This window comes from Macrosteles quadrilineatus, unplaced genomic scaffold (genome assembly GCF_028750875.1).
Source record: "Macrosteles quadrilineatus isolate MER2022 unplaced genomic scaffold, UCM_ALF_1.0 Scaffold_5__1_contigs__length_97177068, whole genome shotgun sequence".
NCBI classification, from domain to species: Eukaryota; Metazoa; Arthropoda; class Insecta; order Hemiptera; family Cicadellidae; genus Macrosteles; species Macrosteles quadrilineatus.
The window spans coordinates 63635897-63663294 of record NW_026542598.1 but is presented as its reverse complement, the minus strand read 5'-3'; the positions used below and the strand labels follow the sequence as shown (position 1 = coordinate 63663294).

Sequence of the window (27398 nt, the reverse complement as noted above, 5' to 3'; positions counted from 1 at the left end):
CCTCTAGCTCAACTGCTACAGAATCCTTCATAAAGAATATTACTCAATTATTATGCCAATTATTCAATGGAATACTCGATTGTAATACAAGTCTGACTATGGTTGAATCAGAATTAATTTTTTTAAAACACCTTTTCTCCAGCCATACTAAATTGTGAATACAGAAGAGTACACCTCACCTTAGCCACAAACTCTGTGGGTTCGCCGTCCATGACTTTGGCACGTTGTGGCGTGACTGTGAACACCGGTGACTGTAGTTCCGCAGCAGTCTCCGTGGCAGGTGTGACACTCAGTGTGGCACTGCATGTCACAGAGCCTGCGACGTTCTCTGCACGACAAGTGTAGTCTCCTGCACTCTCAGACAGAGCTGCTGGCAACATCAACACTGACTTGTTTCCATCCGTCATAATCCTCGTCTCTACGCTGGACTGTAAATCAACATTGAACAAGTGTTAGTCCCATGCAATGCCCTTTACATCAGTTGTAAAAGGAAGTATGACATAGTTGAATTTTTGTTCTTTTCACAGGTCAATTAATAGAAAAAAATAAACCCTAAAACTCAAAACAAGTTTGAGAAATGATATAAATTTTACCTTTTTTATGGCTAGAAATTGTACTCAGCTGTCCTTGACCGTTGAACTTTTAATAAATGACCTTGACTGATGAAACAGCTGGTCTTAGTAACAAAGCTACACAGGTGGTTTCACACCATTCTACACTCACCTTTAATTCATATTCTGCTTTACGCTACTCACCCAAGGGTGCCTCACTGTCTCAAGGAATTGATTGATAGATTGTTTTGTGAGGTTTTAGCCAAATTGGGTAAACAGTGGAACCATCAATAGCTGATTTAAATTTTCAGTATATATTCTTCATAGCCTTTCTCCACTCATAGATAGAAATGCCAACACTTTAGGTGTGTTGAACAAATGTTATGTTAGTTTTTTTACCATCATAGATCAGCTGGTTTTTCCCAGGGTAATTTATCAGTTATTGGATGGTCGAGGAAATTTTAGTCCAGTTTCAAGCCATCGTAATTCCTTAAAACATTTCTTCTTAAGATTGAACCAGTAATCTTCGTATAAGTGAATTGTTTTATGAGACAAATAAAATATTAATACGGCTTGCATAAAAAATGAACAGAAGATAGTGCTCAACAGATGTTTATTCCCCAATATTGAATTTACTTCCTGGTAATAACTTTATTTAGCAACAAATATTTTATGAACACAAACAACTATTTCAAGCGGTGTTAATACTGTGTATTGTCTTTATGTCTCGAAATAGCTTGTCACTCAACGAACCCAATGATGCAAACAATGAATACCGTTTCATACGTTGGATTGCATAATGCAAAGTTACCAATGTTAAGCCACAATCAGAGTCTAACACTCTACTATATGTTTACCTTGATTGCTGTGTTGTGGCTGAACCATTGGAAGGAGCACGTAGGGTATGACTGTACGATGGCCTCCATGAGAACTACTTGGCCAGGAGCTACAGTCTGCGGCTGCAGAGGCTGGATGAATCTTGGAGCTTTCACACCTTCCATCTCCAATAGTTCTTCAGCATCTAGTAGACAAAATGAAACGCATGATGGAAGATATTCAAAACAATTTTACCGGTTTGGTTTCCTCTAATTGGTAGTTAACAAGTACTCTCTACCATGCATACTTTTCTTTCATAATGCTTTGTGACTTACATATTTTTGGATAAATCAGAATTCTTTCAAATTTACAATATAGTTTAACACAATGAATTACAGCTTCATGAATAGTGAAAAACACCCTTTTCTAATCAAAACTACTAAAATGCCAATATATGCTGGAGGACACATCTTAAATATATTTTGAATCTTAATGTGTGTACTAAGTGCGAATGAATAGAACCTTTAATTCTTACACATAATTGAAAATTGAAATAGTAGGAAGCCACTAGCAAAGATTGAACAATCTGTTGTAAATACTCTGAGGTGAAAAACTAAATATCTGTAGGAATAACTACCATGAAATTTAGTTGGTACCTCTAACTTTAGTTACATTTGTACTTCAGTCTATATACAGTAACATAATCAGGCAACGCCTAAAAAAAATATTTAAAAAATAAACCTTTGCAAGCAGGGCCATAACAGTAGCTAAGAGTTGACTTGTGAAATGGACATTAACTGTTCTTGTACTAGAAAAGTACTTGTTTGAAATGCAAGTTTAAATTAAACAAAGAATAAAATCGCTGACTACTGACCTGCCACCCCAACTGAGCCGGAAGTACGAGCCTCTCCGGCCGGATTCATCGCTCGCACTTCATATTTCCCAGTTACTTTCTTGTTAATGTCCCTCAAGGTAAGAGTGGTGACACCAGGCTGTTTCGTCATGTCTCCTGTGGGAACAATCTCCTTGCCGTTCCGGAACCAGCTGACTTCCGGAGTGGGAGTCCCGGTGAACTCTACCTCCAGGACCACTGATGACCCCTTCGGCACCACCAGTGCTTGCAGAGGCTTGGTTATCTTGGGTGCTTCCATCACTGCTGGCTTAGAGACCAGCTTAGCTTCACCTTTAACAGGTTTCATACCATCTTTCAGTTATTTATTTATTAATTAATTACATAAAATTGTATAGGTAATAGGGAAGATAAAATCATGTTTCTATTATTAACATCATAGACGTAGTTTCACTCCACTTGGTATGTAAAGAGTGATTTATATATTTTGTAAATATTATCACCTATTGTGTGTAATAATAATCCAATTTTGTACTAAATAGTATTTCTTAAAATTAACACAATTTAAGTGGTCGCACAGTAACTAATACTTAAAATTACGATAATTTGTCTATTTTGTGTTTTCCAAAGTCATTGGCATTTTATTTTTATCACTCTTCGTTTTGTAGATCTTAACACAACAAATTCAATTTATTGTAGATTTATTTCCATTCGGCCTAATAACTATCTCAAACAAACATAATATTTGAAAAGTACATGTTGTATTATTCTTTTTGCCTCAGAACTTATCATATTTAAATGCACAATTTGCTCACAGGCCTCTCGTCATTAATAGATAGCTCAGTGGCAAACAGCATATGGGATCCTAAACAATAACTATAATAAAAACAAAGCGATTATAATAAAATAGTTTGTGGTTGTTTTATAGAAGATAATCATGGTACAAATAACAAAACAAAAGTATGATAACCAAACAACAAGAATGAATAAATAAATAGAAACAAGGATACTGTTTTAAATATACTGTCTTATGCACAATTAAATTTCCTTTGATGTGTGGAAGATTAATTATGTTGGTAATACTTTTAAACGGTTCTGCTAGTTGGCATAAACGCTCTACTTCCAACCACTCATATTGAACTTGTAATTTTAAAATAAACAAACCTCCGTTTGGGCCACAGCCAAGGACAACTTGTGCAACAGAGCTTGTTAAATTTTGACAGGAGTTTGGATTCAGAGCATGAAATTTGATAAATAGTTCAATTAACTAATAAGATGCAAGAACAGAAATAAAATATGAAAAATGCTTCAAAACCAAACAGTAAAATTATTTTGAATTTGAATAATGCTGTTACAGAGTAAATCAACTCAACAAACCAACACAAACTGAAATTTTGTAGTTTTTTTATCATGAACAAGAGTAGTTTGCTTGAACTATTTTCTTTAAATAATGTTTGCTAGATAAGTTAATAGAAAACATTATTCACATGCTTTACCAAGGTGTTCAGATTTCAGGTTTCACAGATTCACGTTCAGCTCCTAGTTTTGACACAAAGCAGTGCCTTCTCAGGTTCCAGGCTGTACTTAGACACTTGCTTATGTTTGTCATGTGTGTGTGTGACACAGTTTTTAGGTGTTTAAAATTACGGTCCCTAGAAGAAGTTGACAAACCATGATGATCAAGTACACCCTATGTTTCTGTTCCAACACTAGTTGCAGAGCAAAATCTGTGGGTTTACCTTGGTAGGGAACCATTAGAATTGACTTTCCAAACAACTTACTGAGCACAATGTTAGCTCGGCATTCCGCTCGTCCGAACTTGTTGACTGCTTGCACTGAGTAGACGCACTCGTCTCGTTCATCTATCGACACGATGGTCAACACATGCTCATTGGTCTCTGGAATGTGTGTTAGTTGATGCCCTTCATCAGGGATTATCTCTTCTTCATTTCTGTACCACTTCACTGTCGGGATCGGTTTGCCAATAACAGCACACTTCAGTTTCGCTGTCTTCTTGCGTTTTGCCACTTGTGGCTTGATCGGGATTGTAAACTGTGGAGCAATTCCGTCCTCTTCTTTTTCTGGAAAAGTATCCATTTTTCTTTTAATATTTTCAAATTGGTTGGGAATATAAATATCACATATGCCTATATCAAAACAGTGCTACTGTATTTAACAAAATGTAAATATGGATTCTAAGTTTTAATAACCTGTTTAAAAGGTACATCCTCTGATTTATGACAAAATTTCTACTTTATTATTATTATAAGATCTAAAATTGTTCGAGAAATTAAAAATAGACCAAATACACACTAATAAAAAAAAATTATATATATATATATTTTAGAAATATTTGAAAGTATTTATCTAATATCATGAATAAGTTAGTAAGATCATTTTACAATGTAAAACTAATTTTAAACATGCATCTCTCTTTTGTATTTTGAATGTACTATGGTTTAATTTATTTTTGTACTTACTACTTAGCCATCTTCCATTAATTTAATTTATACAATCATTGTACATACTGACCCATGTGCAAAAAACTAAGATGTCACTAGCTTTTCTTTCTAAAAAATAATCTTAACTAAACTAATATTAACCAAGGTTGGAGGATGATTTAACGAATGGTCTTTAACATCAAGAAACAAAATAAAATATCCATGCTGACAAATAAAATAATACAACATATAAAACTACCAAGAGCATATGAACTGTCAACAGCTCAAAAAGACAAAACATAAAGTAGTCATGAGTTCAACAGAAGACACACATATAACAATGGGAAAACATATTAGTAAATTGTATCACTGTAGGTACATTCTGATTTAGTAAAAAAAAACCTGAAACACACAAGTAAGTGATACACAAGCCAAAAAATAACAACAAAAGCTAATTTGAGTAACAACAAAGGTAAAAATAATATTGTTAACGGATTCAAAAAATTTTTATTATATTGTTATGGGAGTTTATTAGAAAACTAGGTAAAAAGTAATATTCCATTGTTTATATAATCCAAGGTTACTGGGGTTGATAAGATTATAAGAATAACAACTATACTTAAATTTACAAGTATTTTTGTTTACTAGACATTAAAAGTTAATGCACTACACTTTAACATTCAATATTGCCCGCCAATTACCCAATGTATTTTGTTAATGTAAAGAACTATATCTTGTTTATGTATGAATAGTGTGTACCGATACCATTAACAACATGTCTAGAACCTGTATGTTGTGAGAAATAAGTTGTCTTATAGAATAATAGTATGATATACACCTTAAATTTTTACATTTACTTTTTAACTGTGAATTAGCTTTAAATTTTTATTTCGGACTTAATATTTACCATGTTTAATTTGATGATTTTTTGATTTTGATTGCAAATAATGTAAACGACAACCAGGTACTTGATACATTTAAAGCTTTAGGGTGAGACTGAAAGACAGTGTGCAAACAAAAACTGTAAAAAATAGCAAACCAAAGATTCAGCAGTATGATCCTGTTTGTTAATTGAAACATTACATTAAAGGTAATACATCACAAAAAACAAAACAAAGCATTATTAATTTGTCAATAGGATGTGCAATGTTAGGTCAGAGTAACATATAATAAAAAAGAAAAATCACACAAACAGCAAACCGAATTCTTTTGACAATACCTAAAATTACAAGATTTGCTGAGCATGTGGCAACGCCAGCTCTGTTTGTAGCTCTGCATGAATACACTCCAACATCCTTTTCCTCAGACCTAATAATTTCAAGGGTGGCAACCTCTTCAACAACTGTCATCAAGGTGCGTTTGGAGGGTTTCAGTTCCTTACCATTATGATACCAAGTGAGTTCAGGAAACGGTACACCTTCAACTTTACATGTGAACAAAACTGGGGCCTCTTTCTCAGTGATGATCGGTTCGATACGTTGAATAAATCGAGGTGGTGAAAGTGATTCTACCTTTTCCACTGTAGTTGTATCCTTCACCACTCTCTTTTGTGATATGATTTCTAAATCCCCGATAGGTTTATCGTAGTCCAGCTGAAGAAGACCTTGTCTTTCTGGCTGTTTTCTGTGTGAATGTGTTGCGATATTCAATTCTTGTCTCCACGTAACTTCTTCCACAACCTCTGCTTCTTCAGTTAGGTCCTGCTTTTTATGTGTGGTTTTTTGCTGTTTTAATGTTACAGCTGCAAGCGATTTCATTTCTTCTTTTGTCTCTACAACTTCAGACTCTACAACTTGTGTAGGAACTAACTCAGATTCCAACGGTTCCTCAACAGGTGGAGCCTTAGAAGTGGATACAAGCACACGTTTCTTTTTTCGCCATGGTTGACTTGGGGTTTCAAGAGCTGGGGCAGATTCTTCAACAGGTACATCAGGTAATTCTACAACTTTTACAGTTTCAGGTACTTCATCTGTTTGCAATATCTCTGGTTCTACTTCTGGTTCAACCATTTTATTTTCCTCTGATGGCTTTTCATCTAGAGGTTCTTCTGGTTGATCATCTTTTGGCTTTTTAACCTTAACTATCTTTTTCTTTTTATTTTTATCTGGAGAATCCTTAAACGTTGGCATTGGTATTTCTTCTTCCACATCATCTCTATCAACAGGTTTTGGCTTACCAACAGTAGGTTCTTTAGTCTTAACTTCTTCAACAGGTTTGTCTTTTGTCCATGGCTTGAGTTTGATATCATCAGGCTTCTCTTCAGGAGGAGGGCCTTGTTTTTTCCTTAATTTAATGTCCTTTTCTTCCTCATCTGGAGGTTTCTTACCTTTACCCATGATAAGTTTTCTTTCTTCCATTGGTTGATCTGACTTTGGTTGTTTTGGTTTTGGTTTCCTTTCTTTTTCATCGACAGGTTGAGTCGGTTCAGGAATATCTTCCACTTTCTCAGCAGGTTCGATTTCCTCGGGTCCCTTGCCAGTTGGAAGATCTTTGATAGGTTTTAATTTGAAAGAAAAGTCATCCTCAGGTTTTGATTCCAATGGTTTTTCAGGAACAGGCTTCTTTGGTTTAGTATCTTCTTCAGGTTTTTCTTCCTTTGGTTTTGGTGGAATTTTCTTTAGTTTGACAGTTTCTGGTTCTTCATCTGGACCTGGTAGCTTACCTTTACCGATAATTAGTTTTTTGGGTTCAGGTTGCTCAGGTGTATCTTTTGGTTTCTTGTCTTTTGGCATCTTTTCTAGATCTGGAACATCTTCTTTAGGTTTCTTCGGTTCATCTTCAAACGGAACGTATGTTTCTAGCACAGGTTTTTCCAGTTCTGGAAGTTTAACTTTCCTTCTCTTTGTCTTTTTGATGGTTTTTGCTTCTTCGTAGTTTCGAGACAAAATACCATTATCAACATAAACTGGTTCAAGGTCAGTTATAACCGGCTTGAATTCTTTAGGAGGGTATTCATGACGTTGTATTCTGCTCTTTAACATAACTTTTGGTAATTTTACTGATTCAATTTCTTTTTTCGGTTTTGCTGGTGCCTTTTTCAGTTTGATCGAAGCAAATTGAGGAATGTCTTGAACTGGTGTCACTTGAACTTTCTGAGGTTTTATTTCTCTACGTTCTAATTTTTGTAACAGAGGTTTCTTATTTTCTTGGTCCGTTTTTAATCTTGGCGTCTCTTCGGGCTTTGCTTCTTCTTGTTCACCAGGTAAATCTTTCTTTTTCGTCTTCTTAACCTTTGGTTTTTTCGGTAAATCTTGATCACTTTCTAAAGGTTGTTCATCCATTTGAATTGGTTCTTCCTTCTTTGGTTTTCTTCCTCTTCTCCATGGTGGCAATTCTGCAATATCTTTACTCTCTGTAGCTTCCACATTCAATGGAATATCAGAAACTGTGTCTGCAGGCTCCTCAATGGTTTCACTAGGTAATGACTCTGTTGGCTTACTGTCACAAGGAGATTCTTCAACTAGATCAGGCACTTCATCGTCTTTACCCTCTTTAGGCTTTTTAATCTTAATTATCTTTTTCTTTTTAATTTTATCTGGAGAATCCTTGAACTTTGGCATTGGTATTTCTTCTTCTATGTCTTCTCTATCAACAGGTTTTGGCTTACCAACAGTAGGTTCTTTAGTCTTAACTTCTTCAACAGGTTTGTCTTTTGTCCATGGCTTGAGTTTGATATCATCAGGCTTCTCTTCAGGAGGAGGGCCTTGTTTTTTCCTTAATTTAATGTCCTTTTCTTCCTCATCTGGAGGTTTCTTACCTTTACCCATGATAAGTTTTCTTTCTTCTGTTGGTTGATCTGACTTTGGTTGTTTTGGTTTTGGTTTCCTTTCTTTTTCATCGACAGGTTGAGTCGGTTCAGGAATATCTTCCACTTTCTCAGCAGGTTCGATTTCCTCGGGTCCCTTGCCAGTTGGAAGATCTTTGATAGGTTTTAATTTGAAAGAAAAGTCATTCTCAGGTTTTGATTCCAATGGTTTTTCAGGAACAGGCTTCTTTGGTTTAGTATCTTCTTCAGGTTTTTCTTCCTTTGGTTTTGGTGGAATTTTCTTTAGTTTGACAGTTTCTGGTTCTTCATCTGGACCTGGTAGCTTACCTTTACCGATAATTAGTTTTTTGGGTTCAGGTTGCTCAGGTGTATCTTTTGGTTTCTTGTCTTTTGGCATCTTTTCTAGATCTGGAACATCTTCTTTAGGTTTCTTCGGTTCATCTTCAAACGGAACGTATGTTTCTAGCACAGGTTTTTCCAGTTCTGGAAGTTTAACTTTCCTTCTCTTTGTCTTTTTGATGGTTTTTGCTTCTTCGTAGTTTCGAGACAAAATACCATTATCAACATAAACTGGTTCAAGGTCAGTTATAACCGGCTTGAATTCTTTAGGAGGGTATTCATGACGTTGTATTCTGCTCTTTAACATAACTTTTGGTAATTTTACTGATTCAATTTCTTTTTTCGGTTTTGCTGGTGCCTTTTTCAGTTTGATCGAAGCAAATTGAGGAATGTCTTGAACTGGTGTCACTTGAACTTTCTGAGGTTTTATTTCTCTACGTTCTAATTTTTGTAACAGAGGTTTCTTATTTTCTTGGTCCGTTTTTAATCTTGGCGTCTCTTCGGGCTTTGCTTCTTCTTGTTCACCAGGTAAATCTTTCTTTTTCGTCTTCTTAACCTTTGGTTTTTTCAGTAAATCTTGATCACTTTCTAAAGGTTGTTCATCCATTTGAATTGGTTCTTCCTTCTTTGGTTTTCTTCCTCTTCTCCATGGTGGCAATTCTGCAATATCTTTACTCTCTGTAGCTTCCATATTCAATGGAATATCAGAAACTGTGTCTACAGGCTCCTCAATGGTTTCACTAGGTAATGACTCTGTTGGCTTACTGTCACCAGGAGATTCTTCAACTAGATCAGGCACTTCATCGTCTTTACCCTCTTTAGGCTTTTTAATCTTAATTATCTTTTTCTTTATAATTTTATCTGGAGAATCCTTGAACTTTGGCATTGGTATTTCTTCTTCTATGTCTTCTCTATCAACAGGTTTTGGCTTACCAACAGTAGGTTCTTTAGTCTTAACTTCTTCAACAGGTTTGTCTTTTGTCCATGGCTTGAGTTTAATGTCTTCAGGTTTCTCTTCAGGAGGAGGGCCTTGTTTTTTCCTTAATTTAATGTCCTTTTCTTCCTCATCTGGAGGTTTCTTACCTTTACCCATGATAAGTTTTCTTTCTTCTGTTGGTTGATCTGACTTTGGTTGTTTTGGTTTAGGCTTCTTTTCTTTTTCATCAACAGGTTGAGCCGGTTCAGGAATATCTTCCACTTTCTCAGCAGGTTCGATTTCCTCGGGCCCCTTGCCAGTTGGAAGATCTTTGATAGGTTTTAATTTGAAAGAAAAGTCATCCTCAGGTTTTGATTCCAACGGTTTTTCAGGAACAGGCTTCTTTGATTTAGTATCTTCTTCAGGTTTTTCTTCCTTTGGTTTTGGTGGAATTTTCTTTAGTTTGACAGTTTCTGGTTCTTCATCAGGACCTGGTAGCTTACCTTTACCAATAATTAATTTTTTGTGTTCAGGTTCCTCAGGTGTTTCTTTTGATTTCTTGTCTTTTGGCATCTTTTCTAGATCAGGAACATCTTCTTTGGGTTTTTTCGGTTCATCTTCAAATGGAACGTATGTTTCTAACACAGGTTTTTCTAGTTCTGGTAGTTTGACCTTCCTTCTCTTTGTCTTTTTAATGGTTTTTGCTTCTTCACAGTTTCGAGATAAAATACCATTATCAACATAAACTGGTTGAAGATCAGTAATAATTGATAGTTGTTCACAAGGTGGATATTTTATATGTTGTATTCTACTTTTCAACATTACTTTGGGAATCTCCATTTCTTCTACATGTGATTTTGTTTTTTTGGGAACTTGTTTTAGTTTTACTTCAGCAAAACTGGGAACGTCTTGGGCAATCTTTAGTTTAGTTTTTAAAGGCTTCATATCGACTTTGTCTACACCATCTTGTTTTATTTTTACATTTGTTTCAGGTGTCTCCAATGCTTCTCCTATAGCTGGACTGTCCTTGAATACTGCAGCATCAAGTTTTTGATCTTTTCCTCTTTTTGTTTTAGGTCTTTTAGGCTGATCATCAGTCTTTATTGAGGAATCATCTTTCGGTATAGTAACATCTTGCTTCTCTGGTTTTTTACTCGTACGCCATGGCAACCCTGGTTCTTCTGGTGTTTTTGTAGTAGGTGTCTGTGCACCTCCTGTTATCTGATTACTTTCTGGCTGGTTATCTTTCAGTTCAGCAGCTGTCTCACTTGGAACAAAAGAAACTGGTTTATCTGAATAGGGACCTACTTTTGATTCTTCGTGTTTTAAAGGTAGATGATCAGACTTTTTTCTTCTCCAAGGTGGCTGTCTTTCATCAATTAGTACTTCAGATTGTATATCAGTTGTTTGTTTTCTATCGTCCTTAAGTAAACCCTTTTCAATCTGTGACTTTTGCAATGATGGGATTTCTTCATCAGTAGCAGTAGGTTTCACCAAGGATTCCTCACTTTTGAGTGGCTTTTGTCTTCTCCAAGGTAATTCAGGATGTACTTCCTTTGGCTGATCAGTCACTGCTGCAGGTGATTCCTCAGTTCCCTTGTGCTCTTGTTTCTCTTTTGGTTGCTTTCCTCTTCTCCAAGGCAAAGTAGGCTTTTCTGAGAGCTCAATAGGACTAATATCTCTCTCAACTTTTGGTTTAAATACCTCTTTGACCTGAATTTCCAAATTTATGTTGTCTTGTGCATTAGCTTGAGATTTTTTCATAATACCCTTTTTCACCACTTTTCCTGTGTCCAGAGGTTCTATTTCTGTAGGCTGTCTTTCTAAAGGTAGTTCATCAGCTGAAAAAGGTTCTATGGGTTGAATTGTTGGTTCAGGAATGAATTTAACTTGTTTTTTAGGATGTCTCTTCAGTGCTTCACTGTTTTCAGAAATTGATTTATCTTCAGAAACCCCAGTTTCAGCTCTGGACAATATAATTTCAGATTCTGGTACTTTAAAATCATCTCCATCTGTTGTAGTTAATGGTTCCAAATCTGTTGGTAAAGTTTTTTTCTTATATTTTATTTTTATCATAGTTTGATCTTCTTTGCAAATTTCACTATTGACATCTTTGATGGTTTCTTCTACAACTTTAGATTTTAAAGGCCTCAGTTGAACACTTTCTAATTTCTCTTTAACAATTTCACTTTTCTGTATCGATGATCTTCTCAATTTCATAGCTTCTTGTGCCCAAGGCACCTTAGATTTCTCGTCTTTTTGGAGTATGGATTGGCATTCTTCTGGAAAAGATTCAAAAGTAGATTTTTGATTAGTCTCATCTGTAATTTTTATTGATTTTGTTTTTTGAGCTTTCATTTGCCATGGTTGTTTAGTTACTTCTTCGTTTAGGTCAGTTTGCTTAGTTATTTCTATTGATTCAGTGTCTTTAATACTAACTATTGACTCTTCTGTTTTAGATTCCAGCTTATCTCCCTCATTATCTTTCAATTCTGGTCTTTGTGAATCTCTCCTTGTGGGTTTTAATTCAACCGACTCATGTGTTTCTTTTGAAACTTCCTTTTTCTGTACTGAGGATCGCTTCTGTTTGACTCCCTCCTGTATTACATTTTGTTTTAGCTCTGTAACATCTGAAGCTGTTTTAAATTTTTCTGGCATAATTTTTTCCTTAGTTGTGTCTTGAGGAACTTGTTTGTCAAGATCAATTATAGGTTGTTTTTCAACCTCTAGTCTTGATTTAAGATTGATTAGTTCGCTGCTCTCAATCGTCGATATCTGTTCTAATGATTGATCAACAAATGTTTGGTCTTTTTCAACAGCAGATTTCAAAATGTCACCAATGTGTTTTTTAGCCCTTCTAAGTTTGATTGATTCTTGGGCTTTAAGAGTATCTTCAGAAATTTCAGTAGTAGAGTCTGAAATCTCGTGTGACAAAGGCATCTTTTGTGGAGTCTCAGTCTTCAGTGGTTGTGTTAAATAGGCTTCTTGTGCAGTTTTATCTATTGGTTTTTTAGACAATGAAACCTTTTTTAATTTGACTGACTCTTCAGACCACGGTGCTGACTTACTATCAAAAATTGATTTATCAACTGACATTTTTCTTTCTGAAGATTCAGGTGTACTTTTTTGCGCTATTTTAGTTGGTTTCAACTGAATATCTTCAATTTTTTCTTTTTCTGGAGCTTTTTTATCAACAGATACTTTCTTTAATTTCACTGCTTCCTCCGCCCAGGGAGTTGTTTTCTTTTCTTGCACAGGTGAAAGTAAGGAATACTTCATTTCTGGTGTTTCAATGTCATTTGGCTTTTTCGTAGCTTTTAATTGAACCTCTTCCAATTTTTCTTTTTCTGGTTGTTTTTTGTCAATTGAAACTTTTCTTAGTTTTACTCCTTCTTCAGTCCATGGTGTGGCCTTTTTATCTGTTTTATCTATAGACAGTTTCCTTTCTTTTACCTCGATGTCCTTTGACAACCTTCGTGTAGTTTGTTTCAGTTGCACTGTCTCTAATTTCTCTTTTTCTATTTGCTTTTTCTCAACCGACACTTTTTTAAGACTCACCTCTTCCTCAGTCCATGGTTTTACTTTCTTCTCTTCGGACAAATCTTGTGACATCCGTCTGTCCACTGTAACCTCATCTTTTGAGATTTTTCTCAGTGGTTTCAGCTGTACTTGCTCAACCTTTTCTTTTTCTATCTCCTTTTTCCCCGTTGTAGACTTTTTTAATTTTACGCCCTCTTGGGTCCAAGGTATCACTTTTTTACTGCTATCACGTCTCTGAATATCTAATGATCTGTCTCTTGACTGTCTTGGCAACTTAGGGTGTCTTGTAAGTTGACTATCGAGTGATCTATCTCTTGTACGACGCCAGGGGGCTGTTCGTTCTGTCCGCCGAGGTTGACGCCAAGGCAAACTTTCATCTCCTTCAGGAAGAGACTCACTTGGTTCATCACTGGTAGTCCCCTCCCCCTCCTCACTGTATGACAGGTCTGACTCTACTTGAGGTGTCTGACTTGGAAAACCCTTAGTTGGTACCTTTTTTGCACTTTTACTACTTTGGTCTGGGACTGCTCCTCTCTGAGTTTGAGCTGGTCTTCCTGTAAGTAAAATTAAATTTGTATACAATTTAAAAACATGAGACATTTGGTCAATTCCAAATAAGGCCCCAGACATTCAAGACAAGGTGTAATAACAGTTTTCTATAGTGGAAAAATACATAAATAGTTTGAGAAAAACTGAAAACTACAGAGCCAAAACTAGTAATAAACATAAACAAAACACATTGACTAAAATTGCTATAAAATACCTTTCAGATGATTTAATTTTCTATACTCTGGTATATCTGATATATTAGTTCTATCTGAAACTTACTACTTCTCAAGATTTTACACATACTCGTGATCATACTTAGATGTGTCAACAATTTCAATTTTTTTCTATACAAGATAAATATAACGAGAAGACAAACGTTCTAGCATTTGCAGACGATGTGGCACTTATAGCAGAAAATAAAAAGGATATTAAGGAGCTAGCAGAAAAGCTAATCACTGAAACACAAAAAGTGGGACTAAAAATAAATGAAGAGAAAACTAAGATAACGAAGATTAGTAGACTACCTGATAACCAACCAGACTTGGAAGTCTTAAATTTTAAATTCACAAAAACTGACAATTTTAAATATCTTGGAGTGACAATAACAAGTGAAAGCAGACAAGACGACGAAATACAATGTAGATTGGCAGCAGCTCAACGGTGCTGTTGGAGTCTAACAAAACTATTTAGAAGTAGACTCCTGACCAGAAGAACTAAAATAAAGATGTATAAAGTAATAATACAACCAGTTCTACTATATGGAGCCGAAGTCTGGACGCTTACAAAGCAAAATGAAAAGAAATTAATAGTTTTTGAAAATAAAATCTTACGTAGAGTATTTGGACCTATTAATGACAATGGTGAATGGCGGATAAGGAAGAACCAAGAATTAAGAGAACTTTATAATGACCCAGATATTATAGCAATGGTAAAGAGCAGAAGATTATGATGGCTGGGAATTGTTTATAGAAGATATGTTAACAGTATGATTAAAAGAGTATGGATGGGGCAACCAGAAGGACGACGGCCGCTGGGACGGCCCAGATAAGATGGAATGACCAAGTGAGGCAGGACCTCAGGAGGTTAGGAGCAAGTTTGGAGGCAGCAGAGGACAGGCAGCGGTGGAGGAGCATTGTTGGCGAGGCCAAAAATCACTTGGGATTTGTGTGGCTACAGGAGTAAGTAAGTAAGATAAATATAGGAGGGCAGTTTTATAAGTAGGGGTCGTTTTTGCGTGAAGCTTTTCACCATTTACTGGCATCATTTGTGAACAGAATGGCCCCATTTGTGAACAGAATGGCCCCATTTGTGAACAGAATGGCCCCATTTGCAGCTCTGTAGCTGACATGCATTCTTTGCTGTGTGCCTCTAATATTTATTAAACACTCATATCTCCCATCGCGTGCGAGATAAAGTCAGTGGTACGTGTTATGATTACAAGAAACATGTCCGATGCCAACATGCATCGTTAGATGATTGAAGTTTATGACCCTGATGCAATGATAGCGGAGAAATTATACATTTTTTTTTTTCTTTTAAAGAGGTTGGCGGCCTCTTTTAACCTTGCATTTGCCCGTACACATAGACTAAGCGCCCGTGCGTGGATCGTTAACAGCAAGGCAAGGAGTGAGCCGGTACAGTACAAAGGTGAACTATACTGATAAAATTTTATCAGCAGTGACCAGGATCCGAACCCACGACATCGCTGCCTTGGGCCCGAAGTCCGCGACGCTACCAACTGAGCCACCGACTCACTACACACATCCTATATCATATCCTATATCCATATCATATCATATCCTATATACATTATCCTATATCATTGAAAAATTTTACAACTAGAAACGAAACTCATCAGTATTATACTAGGAATAACTATCAATTAGATTTAGCTTATGTAAGATTAGAAAAAACTAAGAACAGCCACATATGTATGAAGATTCAACTATTCAATAAATTGCCAAAAAAGCATGGACTGTACCCTTTAAACAATTTGTTTCCATTATAAAACAATGGTTTAAGGAAAATGTGTTTTATTCCATAGACGATTATCTGGCCTGTGATATTAGTTCTCTATGTTTTTAGAACATCAATGTTAATATATTTAAAGATTTTATTTTTGATCATTACATAAATTGTTGATTGGTAAATAGTTAATTAATTTATTTTAGAGTTAATAGTTAGGTTAACAGTTTTATTTTAAAGAGTGATTGCTACTCACTTGGTGCATTCTTGCTGTTACTCTAACAGAAAATAAACTGTATGCAACACAACAGAAAACTTTTACGATGCCTATTACATAATGACAAATAAAGATTTTGAATCTTGAAAAAGAGCAGAAATAGGCTAGGGAGTTTAAAAATGACTGTGAAAATGTTCATATCGAAAGGAATTGGGTTTTTAGTGGGTACCCCGACTTCTCACAGAAGACCACAAAGGAAAAGGGGTTTCATGGTCATTTTACACTCTATAACCCATTCCCACGCATTACCCTCAATCCTTGCGTTAAGGCCATTGTCTTCAGTTATCGGGCGATGAATGTTGGCATCAGATATGTTTCTTGTAATCAAAAACGTATCACTGACTTTATCTCGCACGCGGAGGGGGAGATTCGATAGTTAAAATAACACCCAGGGAAGCGTACATATTAGCTACAGAGCTACATATGGTGTAATTCTGTTCACAAATCATGCCAGTAAGTGGCAAGGAGCCTTGTTACGGCATAGAAGCGAACTACGGATTCATACGCAAAAACAGCCCTTACTTAAAAAAACCCTCTCCTAGGTTGAAAGATTTATTAAAAATAAAAGAATTGGGTGATTTTGATTTGCTTGTCCAATGGTTAGTGTCTTTGACTTTCATGTGAGAGGGACGGGATCAATCCCCTGGCATATCTAAAAATACATCACATTCAGCTTTCCCTTCAAAGTGTTTGTGAATATTTAATTCAAAATGCCACTGATAGAAACAATAACATAACTAAAATTTTATTGATGATACAATATACAGTAGTTTGTCATTACGTTTATGTGACTTGTCCACCCCTAGAACCCATCGACCCACAAACACTCTGATAAGTATCCTAACTCATTTTAGTGGGCTGATTACATTGTATTTTAACATCTTCAGCTAACATCGGCAGCTTATGCCGATCCAAGAGTCAACATTAAATCCTCAACCTTATTGCCAACATTGTCATGTGTATTTTCATTTTGTCCTTGCGACTACAGTGTGTTGTTAGTTAGTTACCTACATATGACAATGGTTGCAAGATAAAAGAACGTACCACTAGTTCTACGTATTACAGGAAAGTATCAACTTGGTACTAGCTTTGACTATTGATTACTCGACATTCCATCCCCACACTAAAGTTATTGTCAGTTTTTAACCAAAATTGTCGTAGTTGATGTAAGCCGATTATTTATGATGATCTAAATGACCAATATCTGTAGAATACACAAACTTTTTTACTACGTCACACTGATGGAATGACTTATTGTGAGCTATAGTAACTGTCATGACCCAGCAATTATTTCAGCAAGAACAAATAAGGTAGGAAATAAAATTGTAGAAACTAGCACATTACTGGCTCACACAACTATGTTCTTTTTAATACAAAAAAATTAGCGACAGCAGGTCCATATACAGGGTGAGTTTTAATTGTCCCCCCCCCAAATTTTTTCTACATTTTTTTCAAATTTCAATCCCAGACCACTTCCAAACATTGTTGGGTAGTAAGTACTTCATTTTGACATTGTGGTCATTTCCGGCCGCCATCTTGGATCCGCCATATTGGATGCAAAATATTTTTTTCAAATGTAAAGGTGGGGTTGTGACCCATTATTTCGAACTAGATTTTTATCCTGATTACAATGCCGCAAACCGTTTTTAAAAATCTTGATTCATTCTAAAGTTATGAGGCCTTTTTAAAACTTTATTTTTAGCCCATTTTAACATTGTGCATTTACAAACTAAGACCATAATCTCAAAATAGTGCTAGATAATGATAAGTATACACTACCAGTTATTGTAAACCTATTTTCACTTATTTATGACTGATGCATTTTTTTCGGCCGCCATCTTGGATCCGCCATTTTGAAATGGGATAAATTATTTTAAATATGAAGGGTGTGTTGTGACCCATCATTTTGAACTACTTTTTTAAGTTAAACACAATGCCGCAATCCATTTTTTGTTATCAAGTTTTATTTATGAATTATTGCAATATTTTTGTTAAAAATGTTAATATTTCAAAATTAAAATATGAAAATAAAAAATGGACCATGGAATTGAGTTCAGCTTAAAAAAGTAATCCGAAATGATGGGTCACAACACCCCTTTTATATTAAAAATAATTTTTCACATTTCAAAATGGCGGATCCAAGATGGCGGCCGAAAAAAATATATCATTCATAACCAAGTGGAAATAGGTTGGCAATGACTGGTAGTGTATACTTATCTTTATCTAGCACTATTTTGAGATTATGGTCTTAGTTTGTACAAGCACAATGTTAAAATGGGCTAAAAATAAAGTTTTAAAAAGGCCTCATAACTTTAGAATGAATCAAGATTTTTTTAAACGGTTTGCGGCATTGTAATCAGGGTAAAAATCTAGTTCGAAATAATGGGTCACAACCCCACCTTTACATTTGAAAAAAATATTTTGCATCCAAGATGGCGGATCCAAGATGGCGGCCGGAAATGACCACCTTGTCAAAATGAAGTACTTACTACCCAACAATGTTTGGAAGTGGTCTGGGATTGATATTTGAAAAAATGTAGAAAAAAGTTGGGGGGGGGGACAATTAAAACTCACCCTGTAGATAGGATGTCTACTTCAGTACCCAATAGTGAACGGTATCTGTGATAACAAATTATTAATTTTGAAATAATGTTGAAACAGATGTTTTCAATACATATTTTCCATGCTAAATTGGTTCAAAGTGGTTTCTGGGCCAAAAGGAATCAGCTGGCTGGATTTAAGGTTATCAGCCTTCACGTGGTTACACAATTAATTATGTCAAAGCAAAAAATCTGCACATAACATATTTATTACAATTATGTTTCCTGACACTTTACTGGCAATATGAGAGAGGACAGACTAAGTGTGAAGAGGTTATGTGATAAAAGTCTTCTTTAAAGTGGTACTTAGTTCCAGATGAATGATCTCCATCTGTGGGGGATAGAGACTATTCTGGGATACTTCTCACACTGAGCTATAACCCACCTGCTGGGCTTACGCTTTAGTAGCTATAATCAGAGATTAACATTTGCTGATATATGATATATCAGTATATGAACTCAAAATCTTTAAATACTTTAAATCAAATGAGTCTATTGCATTTTTTTTACTGTTTAAAAGTCATATTTTCAAAGCTTTTAATTACTTATTAAAAATCTGTATACAATTTAATTTATGTGAGTGTTTGGTTTTGCCAATCTGTGCCGCAATACTGCAATACATCTATTTGATCCCTACCTCTTGTATAGTGGTTGTGTTTGTCTTTTAGATCAATTCTCTTTCAGAAAAGACACACAAGTACACAACCACTATACAAGAGGTAGGGATAAAATAGATGTATTGCAGCACAGATTGGCGAAAACCGAACAAGCATTCACATAAATTAAATTTTATAAAGATTTTTAATAAGCTGCCTGAAGAAGCAAAATTGTTTTCTTATGTTCTTATGTACTTCTGATGTTTTCTTACAGCATTTTTAAAAATAAACTGTATGACTGGATGGTTAAAAACCCATTTTACAAAATTGATGATTATATAAGTTGTGAAATAAATATTAGATTTTGAAGAGTTAGTTCAAATAAAGCTTTTGTTTTCATGTAAGTAGTTATTTAAATTTCAGATATATTGTACTGTAAACACTGAATCACCTTGTAACTAGTATGTAATGACGTGTCCTATTTCTTTTATAAAGATAAATGAAAATAAATATTTCTTATTCTTACATTAAAAATATCAAACTACCTCTTCTTCATTAAACTGAAACATGTATTTCCTGATCATTTAAGATAGCACAGATAAAAAAGAATTAACAATATTTATCATAGATTAGAAATGTTTTCAATGCAGATGAACGAATAGCGCATTTAAATACTAAAATTAAGCCATATTTCCTGCAAGACATCTTCTAAACACAAACACTACTTCAATTTTCCAACTAATTCCTACTGATTGAGCACAAATGATTCAAATCCTGACATCTATTCCATGCAAAAAGAATAAAACAACTATTGGCAGATTTTTTAACTTAATCCGACAATACATTTTTACTCCATAATTAAATTTAATGTTATTAACTTATTGGTAACTCTTTATATGAGTGTACTTCAAACCCAATTTTTTTTTTTATTAGCTTAATGCATTTATAAGTTAAATAAAGATGTGCAACACAACTTGATAAGTCTACATAATGTGCCAATTTACAAGACAGTATACTACCACAGTACAAAGTACAGATATCAAGAGGCTGGACAATGTTTTTGTAATAATTGTGCAATATCGCACAGTATTGTAAGACAGATTACGTTAAAAACAATTACACATGTGATTTTATTTGCAGGCTACTCATAGAGTATGAACAATGCAGAGTGTAATGAAACGTAAGACTGCAAGAACGCCACAAACAGTTGCCTCACGTGTGGCAGGCTATAGTTAGACCTTAGACACACATGTTGACTCAACGTATGATTAGACCGTGACACACGGTGGGGGTGGCCCCCCCTCCCCCACAGTCATACTCTCTCACACAGAGTGGTGTGAGCTGTGGTGCAGTGCTGTGCTGGTGGCTGCAGTTTGTGGTGAAGTGTCCAGTGAAGTGCAGTGCTGAGTGAAACATTAGTGAATAGTGACTTAAAATTAAGTGCATGCAATTAGGATTCAAACTACATTAAATTAATTTTATTTAATTAATTTGATAAGTTTGATCACTTTTGAGATAACCAGTTGATTATGACTTGTTAAATATTTGTTTAAATCATTAAAGATCAAATTTGCTGAATAAATAAAAAAAATATTTTCCTTGTAATTTTAAATAGATGATAACGTTTTAAATGAGTATTGAACTAAGTAAATATAAATAACATAAAATTTTACACCGTTTTAATTTGATACATTACTTTAAAACAATATATTTGCACCATAGGTTAATTTGAATAGTTATCAAATATTGCAATTGCAAGTAACTTTTAAAAACATTACTAATTTAGATTTTTCAAACAAACAATGAATGAAAATTTAAACAATACATTTTAAAAGAAGTACCTACAAGTTATTAATTAGTACATACAGCCATAATAAATTACTTACATAAATTTGAACTTTTTTAGTTTAATATTGTTTGTTTAGACCAGCAATTTAACACATTTCCTGAGTTTTAATAGGACCCCTCCTTATTTTTTAAATCCATCTATGTACAAAATCTAAACTTTAACTTAAACTAAAACACACAAATACAAAACAATACTACATTCTAAATGTGATTTTAGTTTTCCAAGTGATTCAAGTCTAGTGTAAGCGCTATAGGTGCGGACCGTGACCTCAGTTTGTAGGTGAACAGGACACCATTTGTGGAACACCCGGTGATCAGTAGATTATCTAGCCTGGGGCAGATCTGCAAATTGTTGACCATATATGTCCGCTTCATCACCAGCTGACCTTGTTCCTTCTCTCTCTCTCTCTCTCTCTCTCTCTCTCTCTCTCTCTCTCTCTCTCCTCTACTTCCATATTCTACTTCCTCGGCCTTCATTTGCCTACCTCCCTGACCTGATGCTATGTAAACACTTGTATCAATAAACTTGTTTTCCCTATATGGTGTTGTTTTCAATCCCTGTCATGATTTGTGAACTGATCAGTGGTTTATTAGTTTTGTCACAATTTGTATGTCTATTTGTTGATAGATTGTGTTTTTATATAAATTTTGCAATTGACAATTGAATTTATTAATTTGAAAGTATTATTATATTTTATAGTTCATAAAACTGAATTTAAATTGGAATAATCTGATATTTTGTTTATTTTAAAATCAAACTGAAAGATAAGGTTATATATGTTTATTTAAGTTTAAATTTATCTGTTGACTTGTAGATATGCTATCAAGCTATAAAAACATTCTTAGAATGAAGGCATGCAGACTATTTCTCACTTCTAAAAAAAGCTTTGAAAATAAATCAAAGTACAACTCAACGCTGAGTCATAAAGCTGAAATATGTTGGAAGGAATCGGTCTTGTTTTCCAGATAGAAGACACGATTCTGGTGTTGGTGGAAAGCCAAGAGGTAGGTATTACAAATTAATTCGGCCAAAGACTGGTGGAGGTGGGCCAAGTGAGGGATTGAGCGAGTGAGTCAAACTCTATCCACAGCACACGTCTGACTCACTGCTAGTGATTTGTGGAGCTATATATAACCCAATGCAGTGAAAACAACAGCTGCCTTGGTTGACCTGATTTGGCTACACAGTTGGGCCTTTGTTCTTGTTTATGGCTCACCACCAGCTCTCCATCTCGGACCATTAAATAACACTCTCAGTTGCACCAAAGTATTAGTGTAAAGTTACAATGAATTCTTTAAAACTATTTTTTGGATAAAATCAGAATATTTATTGGTCCCACTATCTTCTGTTGGACTGTGATTTTGACAAGCCCAATTAATTATAATTCAATAGACAATACCTATCAGTTTGTCAGATTTGGGAAATAAACGAGGCTACCTCAATAATAATTTAGAGTTTTAACTTAGACTTTGAAATATCCTATTGGATGCCAAATATTTTAGATTTTTTTACAACATACAGATTGACTCAACTGTTTTAGGAAACTGTTCCTAATCATCAATGATTACAACACTAACCATTCCAGTAGTTTTTGGTAGTGAGAGAAAGATTTTTATGTTAAGCAAACACTTAAGTGTCAATTGGCGTTTTCTTTTGACTTAGTATCCGCTGAAACTTGATTCCACCAAACGGGAGTGACTAGACCCAAAATACACAAGTAAAGAGGGCAGGTGAGAGCCGGTGCCGCATTTAGCCCACCAGGATCTGGGAGAAGGAGACAACGTTATAATGTCAAATCATTTATTGCACTCGCAGCTACAGAATGTGGAAGCAGCCTATCCTAGCCTTACACTGACTCAAATCACTTGGAAAAATATAGAATCTGTAGCAAGAAATAATCATACAATAGCTTAATAATAAATAACAATTAGTTAACAATGATGGTGTAAACAAAAAGTAGGGTAGAGTAACTACAATAAATAAAGTACCTTTGACTAGAAACAAAAGCAGTGGCGAATCTTAACTCACGGCGTGAATCTTGTTGGTCAGGGAAAAATGAAGCAAAGGTTTATTCAGCCTCGTATAGTCAGACAAGAATTGTATTTTTAATTGTTTTTAATATTCTGAATTAAAAATATGGCACCAAACATTTTAAACTGTTTCCTTTGTTTAACTGACTGTACCGAGGATCCAACAGTGAGTAAAAATCCACCACAGAACAAAGTGAGGTTAGTTCAAGGTTAATAGATAGATGAAAAGAAACAAACTGCAACGATAGGGAGGAACTTACTCAGATCTGGCAGGTACATTGTTTCTCTTCGTACAAATTCACTTCTAGCCTGATTATTATACTATTTGTAATAAATATAAACTGTACAATTTTCAGTAAAAAAATTAACAATTATGTATAAAACAGCTAAAATATAATCTGACATAGAACATCCCTTAGCTGAAGCTAGTGTTAACCAAAGCTATGTGGCAATCCTAAATCAGTTCTTACTTTTGACAATGAGCTTAGCAGAAACTTGAGCCTGGCCGGCAGAGTTGGTCGCTTTACATGTGAAGGTTCCTGAGTCCTCTTCATACGTGGAGGCGATCAACAAAACTGCCTTGTCACCTTCTACGATCATCTGCACACAGTAAATACAGCCTTACTTGATGTGCAATTGATCATTGGAACTAATATTAGGATCCACAACATTATGCAAACAAAATTAAATCAAATGAATTGCAAGAAAATAAACTCAAAAAAATAATTTTTCTCAATTTTGAAAAAAATATATTTGCATACACGAGTCACCAGTAATTGAAATCGAGACCGTTATCAAGAAAGTTAGTTGAATAAGATTTGTTTACAATAAAATAAAACTGTATCTAACCATCTTTTTCAATCTAATAAATTAATAAATGACACTAGAATTGCAGTATAAATAGTATCTAGGGAATAAAAATAGAACATTAGCCAGTTACAGATTAATCTATGTATGTCAATTTTGAGTCAACACGTATCTTCAAGCCCACATAAAATTATTACAGAAGTAACATATTTTACACACAAAATATTCTATTTAAACTTTAAAATGAACAGAGAAAGGGTTATTGTTATTACTGTTTCCGCAATACTTCAGTCTATCAAGTGGTTACAGAAGTTAAACTTACTAATGAAGGAGATGAAAAAAAACAAGATATATTTAAAATGTAATTTACATACATTTTAAAGATAAACCAAATCATTTGCAAGTTTTGTAACTATTCCAATATGTAAAACACTTTCTATTTAAAATTAACTAGTTTACTTTCCATGTGATAGCAATGTGTGTTCAAGATAAGTTTGTGTTTGGTGATTCTGAACTGTGTGAATACTTTCCATTGCATATCAATTTTTTTATGAATTACCAGTGAAGATAGATATGTATTAATAAAGAACTAAATGTTTAAAATGAAAAATCTTAATTGAGGAAAAATAGGTTACTATGTGCACAGAAAACTGCCTTTTAAAAGATAAGCTTTCTGTAACCTTTCATCTAGTCACAACACCATTTCCATAAAATCAAATTTGAATTGAAAGCTGTTAACTTGAATGAGGTCATAAATATTCTGGACGTTAAGTCAAGGTTGAAAGAATGAGAGCCAAGTGGTGTTGAGCTATTTATGAGTTTATATTTTTGGCATATTTATGAGTGGGTGGTTTTATAGGCGCTGGAAATAGCTGCTCTGCCATTAACATGGATGTATTTCATTGGAATTCTAACCTTTCAACACAAAAATTGACCTTTAGTTTGGTACCAAAATGCAGACATAACTAGACTTTTTATTCTTGAAAGCAATCATAAAACGTTAGAACTTAAATTAAATTCTAAAGCGTTTTAAACCAATGCATTAGTTAAACAGTTTCATGAAGATTTAAATTAACATAGAAACTATGGAAGCCTGTTAACAATTCCTCTTGTTTAACATTTTTAGTATTGCAAATATTATTCTTTCTTATCTGCTGCTGCATAGGCCTTGGGTTTGACCCTTGGTGTTTAACCTTGTTTTCAACAGTAATTTCTTTACATTTGTAGAGGTTATTAGGCCTACTTTTTTATTTTTGCACCCCCCCCCCCTCCATCCAGACTAGTATTTTTTGATGCCACAAAATTCAATATGAAGTTCTCTTGCCTATAATGTGGTTAGGCAAGAGATACAATGGAGGATGGACAAGCTCAGTTAGACAAAATAAGTTCTTCTTCGCTAAGAAGGGCTATGTTAAATGTCATATTCTTGGTCTGCAACAGTTACAATGCTGCAAATAATTAAAACTGAATGCAGTGTTTGTACCAATCCATTGTTAAGGAAATCAATTAAGTAACCAGCTATGAATTTTTATAAGTTTGTTGGATAACTAAAGATTTAAGATAAAAATAACCAATTAATCTTTCATATTTTGAGTAAAAACTTTAAAGTAGTAAGGAAATGCTTTGTAGACTTAAACACAATTTCTTCTTTATTGTAAGTGTAAGTTAACTTGCAAAAAACATAGTAGATAGTACAAAATAAAATTGTTGATCTTTAATGTAAAGGAGGGAAACCATAATTTGATTGATAGCAATGATGATTTACAATTAACCAAAACACTCTATCAAAGAGTCAAACTAGGACGTTCAAATAAAAAAGACACGTTACTCTGCAAAGCACAGCTTATGTGGAGGAACCGAGTACCTTCACTCGTTAATTAAGTGTTTGTCGTCATATAACAAAATAAATAATTTCTACAATATTTGTGTTGCACAACAGAGAGAGCCTTGGTTTTACTTAGCTAAGAAGTGTACAATAAATTGATATTAACTTTTATGGCTAACAGTAAAACATTCACTCCATTCTATACTGATGCTGAGTTCGTATTCAGCTTACCCTATGTACTAGCAATGGTCAAAACCAGAAATTTTGAATCTCGAAACCAAAACCGAAACTTAAAAAATCAAATCCCGAATCTCGAATCTTTAAAACCTAAACGCGAAACATTTTAACTACCTGGTCAAGATGCTAAAAAATGAAAATACAGGTAATGATAAGATTTTCATTATGATTATGTAATCAAAACTGAAAGAGATTTACTCCTGATCCAGACATAATAACATAAATGTGACAGATAAACTTCAAATCCAAAATAACATATTTTTTTATAAACGACTAACATTAAAATATAGAAACTCTTGACATTGAAATAAACATGAATACTACATTAATTAGAACATTTTGTGCTCAATTTTTTTTTGTGTTTAATAAATATCGAATATCGATATGAAACTGAATTGTAAGTTGTTCCAGTATTTAAGATGCCTTTTGCGGTTCAGAATAAAATTTGAATTTACTTGTTTCATTAGTGTTAATGGAGATGTGTTTGCTCCATTGCAACCAGCCTGTGTGTAAACAATGTTATAAACAATAATAATGACACAGAAAATGTCATTATTTTCAAAAATATAAGTGCCAAAACTTCCTATTTTGAAACTTTTGAATCTCGAAACTCGCCTATCAAATCTCGAAACAGAAACTTTTCCAAAGTTTTGATGGTTTTTAAATTTGAGATTTGGTTTTGAGTTTTGACACATCACTACTATGTACACAGTATACGTAATGTGCACTGTGTACTAAGTGAATTTGAACATAAATTGAAGCACCCTGAATGCAAAACTTACGGAAAAATAGAAATGGGATGGGTTTATAAAAAATCTTACTCATCCAAGCAACAAATAGACAAAAGTCTTGTTTTATTTATCTAGGTTTTTAATATTATGTGTTTAGGAAATCCATCAACCACAATTGCGATAGGTGTTCGAGAGTACAGTAATTTTTTATGTCTAAGTAGGCATAATAAAGCTATAATTACATTTAAAGGATCTGAAAATATGTATTTTATTTTAATGAATCTTTAGCTCAGGGTCTGCTTTTATGTGCTATAGAAATGGATACTTTTGGACAGGTATGCTGGTATATTTATAGCCTATTAGTAAAAAAATTATAAACATTAGGTGGAGATAAAAAAATAAAAAAAATACAGTATTTAACTGTTACAAACATTTTTCTATTTAGTTAAATTTACCTCTGACAGTAATTAGTCTGTGTCTTGCTCGGATTGTGACAATGTCAACCAGTACCGTGTGTGCAACAGGCCTGTTGGTTTTGGTAATTTTTATTCGTAATGTAAATATTTGTGGGTGTTATCTGTTCTAACTTCAACAACACTGCTTCAACAGAAGATTTAAATGCCTGATGATGGCATTGAAATGCCAAAATAGCTGTGAAACAGTTACACCTTTGAGCTGATTGACGTAGGCAACGCCCACTTGAAAAGTGTTAA

General features: G+C 34.3%; 1 protein-coding gene across 3 annotated transcripts in view; it reads right to left on the bottom strand.

Moving 5' to 3' along the window:
* LOC128994752 (titin) overlaps positions 1-27398 on the bottom strand; it is a 134584-nt gene that overhangs the window by 3670 nt on the left and 103516 nt on the right. For 2 of the 3 annotated variants that reach the window (XM_054419512.1, XM_054419513.1), the window contains one exon: positions 22839-23685. In XM_054419512.1, coding sequence (XP_054275487.1) covers positions 23545-23685 — 141 coding nt within the window. In that variant the 3' untranslated portion in view covers positions 22839-23544. Of the gene's footprint in view, positions 1-179; positions 429-1408; positions 1573-2241; positions 2551-3998; positions 4299-5877; positions 13774-22838; positions 23686-27398 lie in introns of those variants that run through there. The other variant, XM_054419511.1, reaches the window with a different exon arrangement.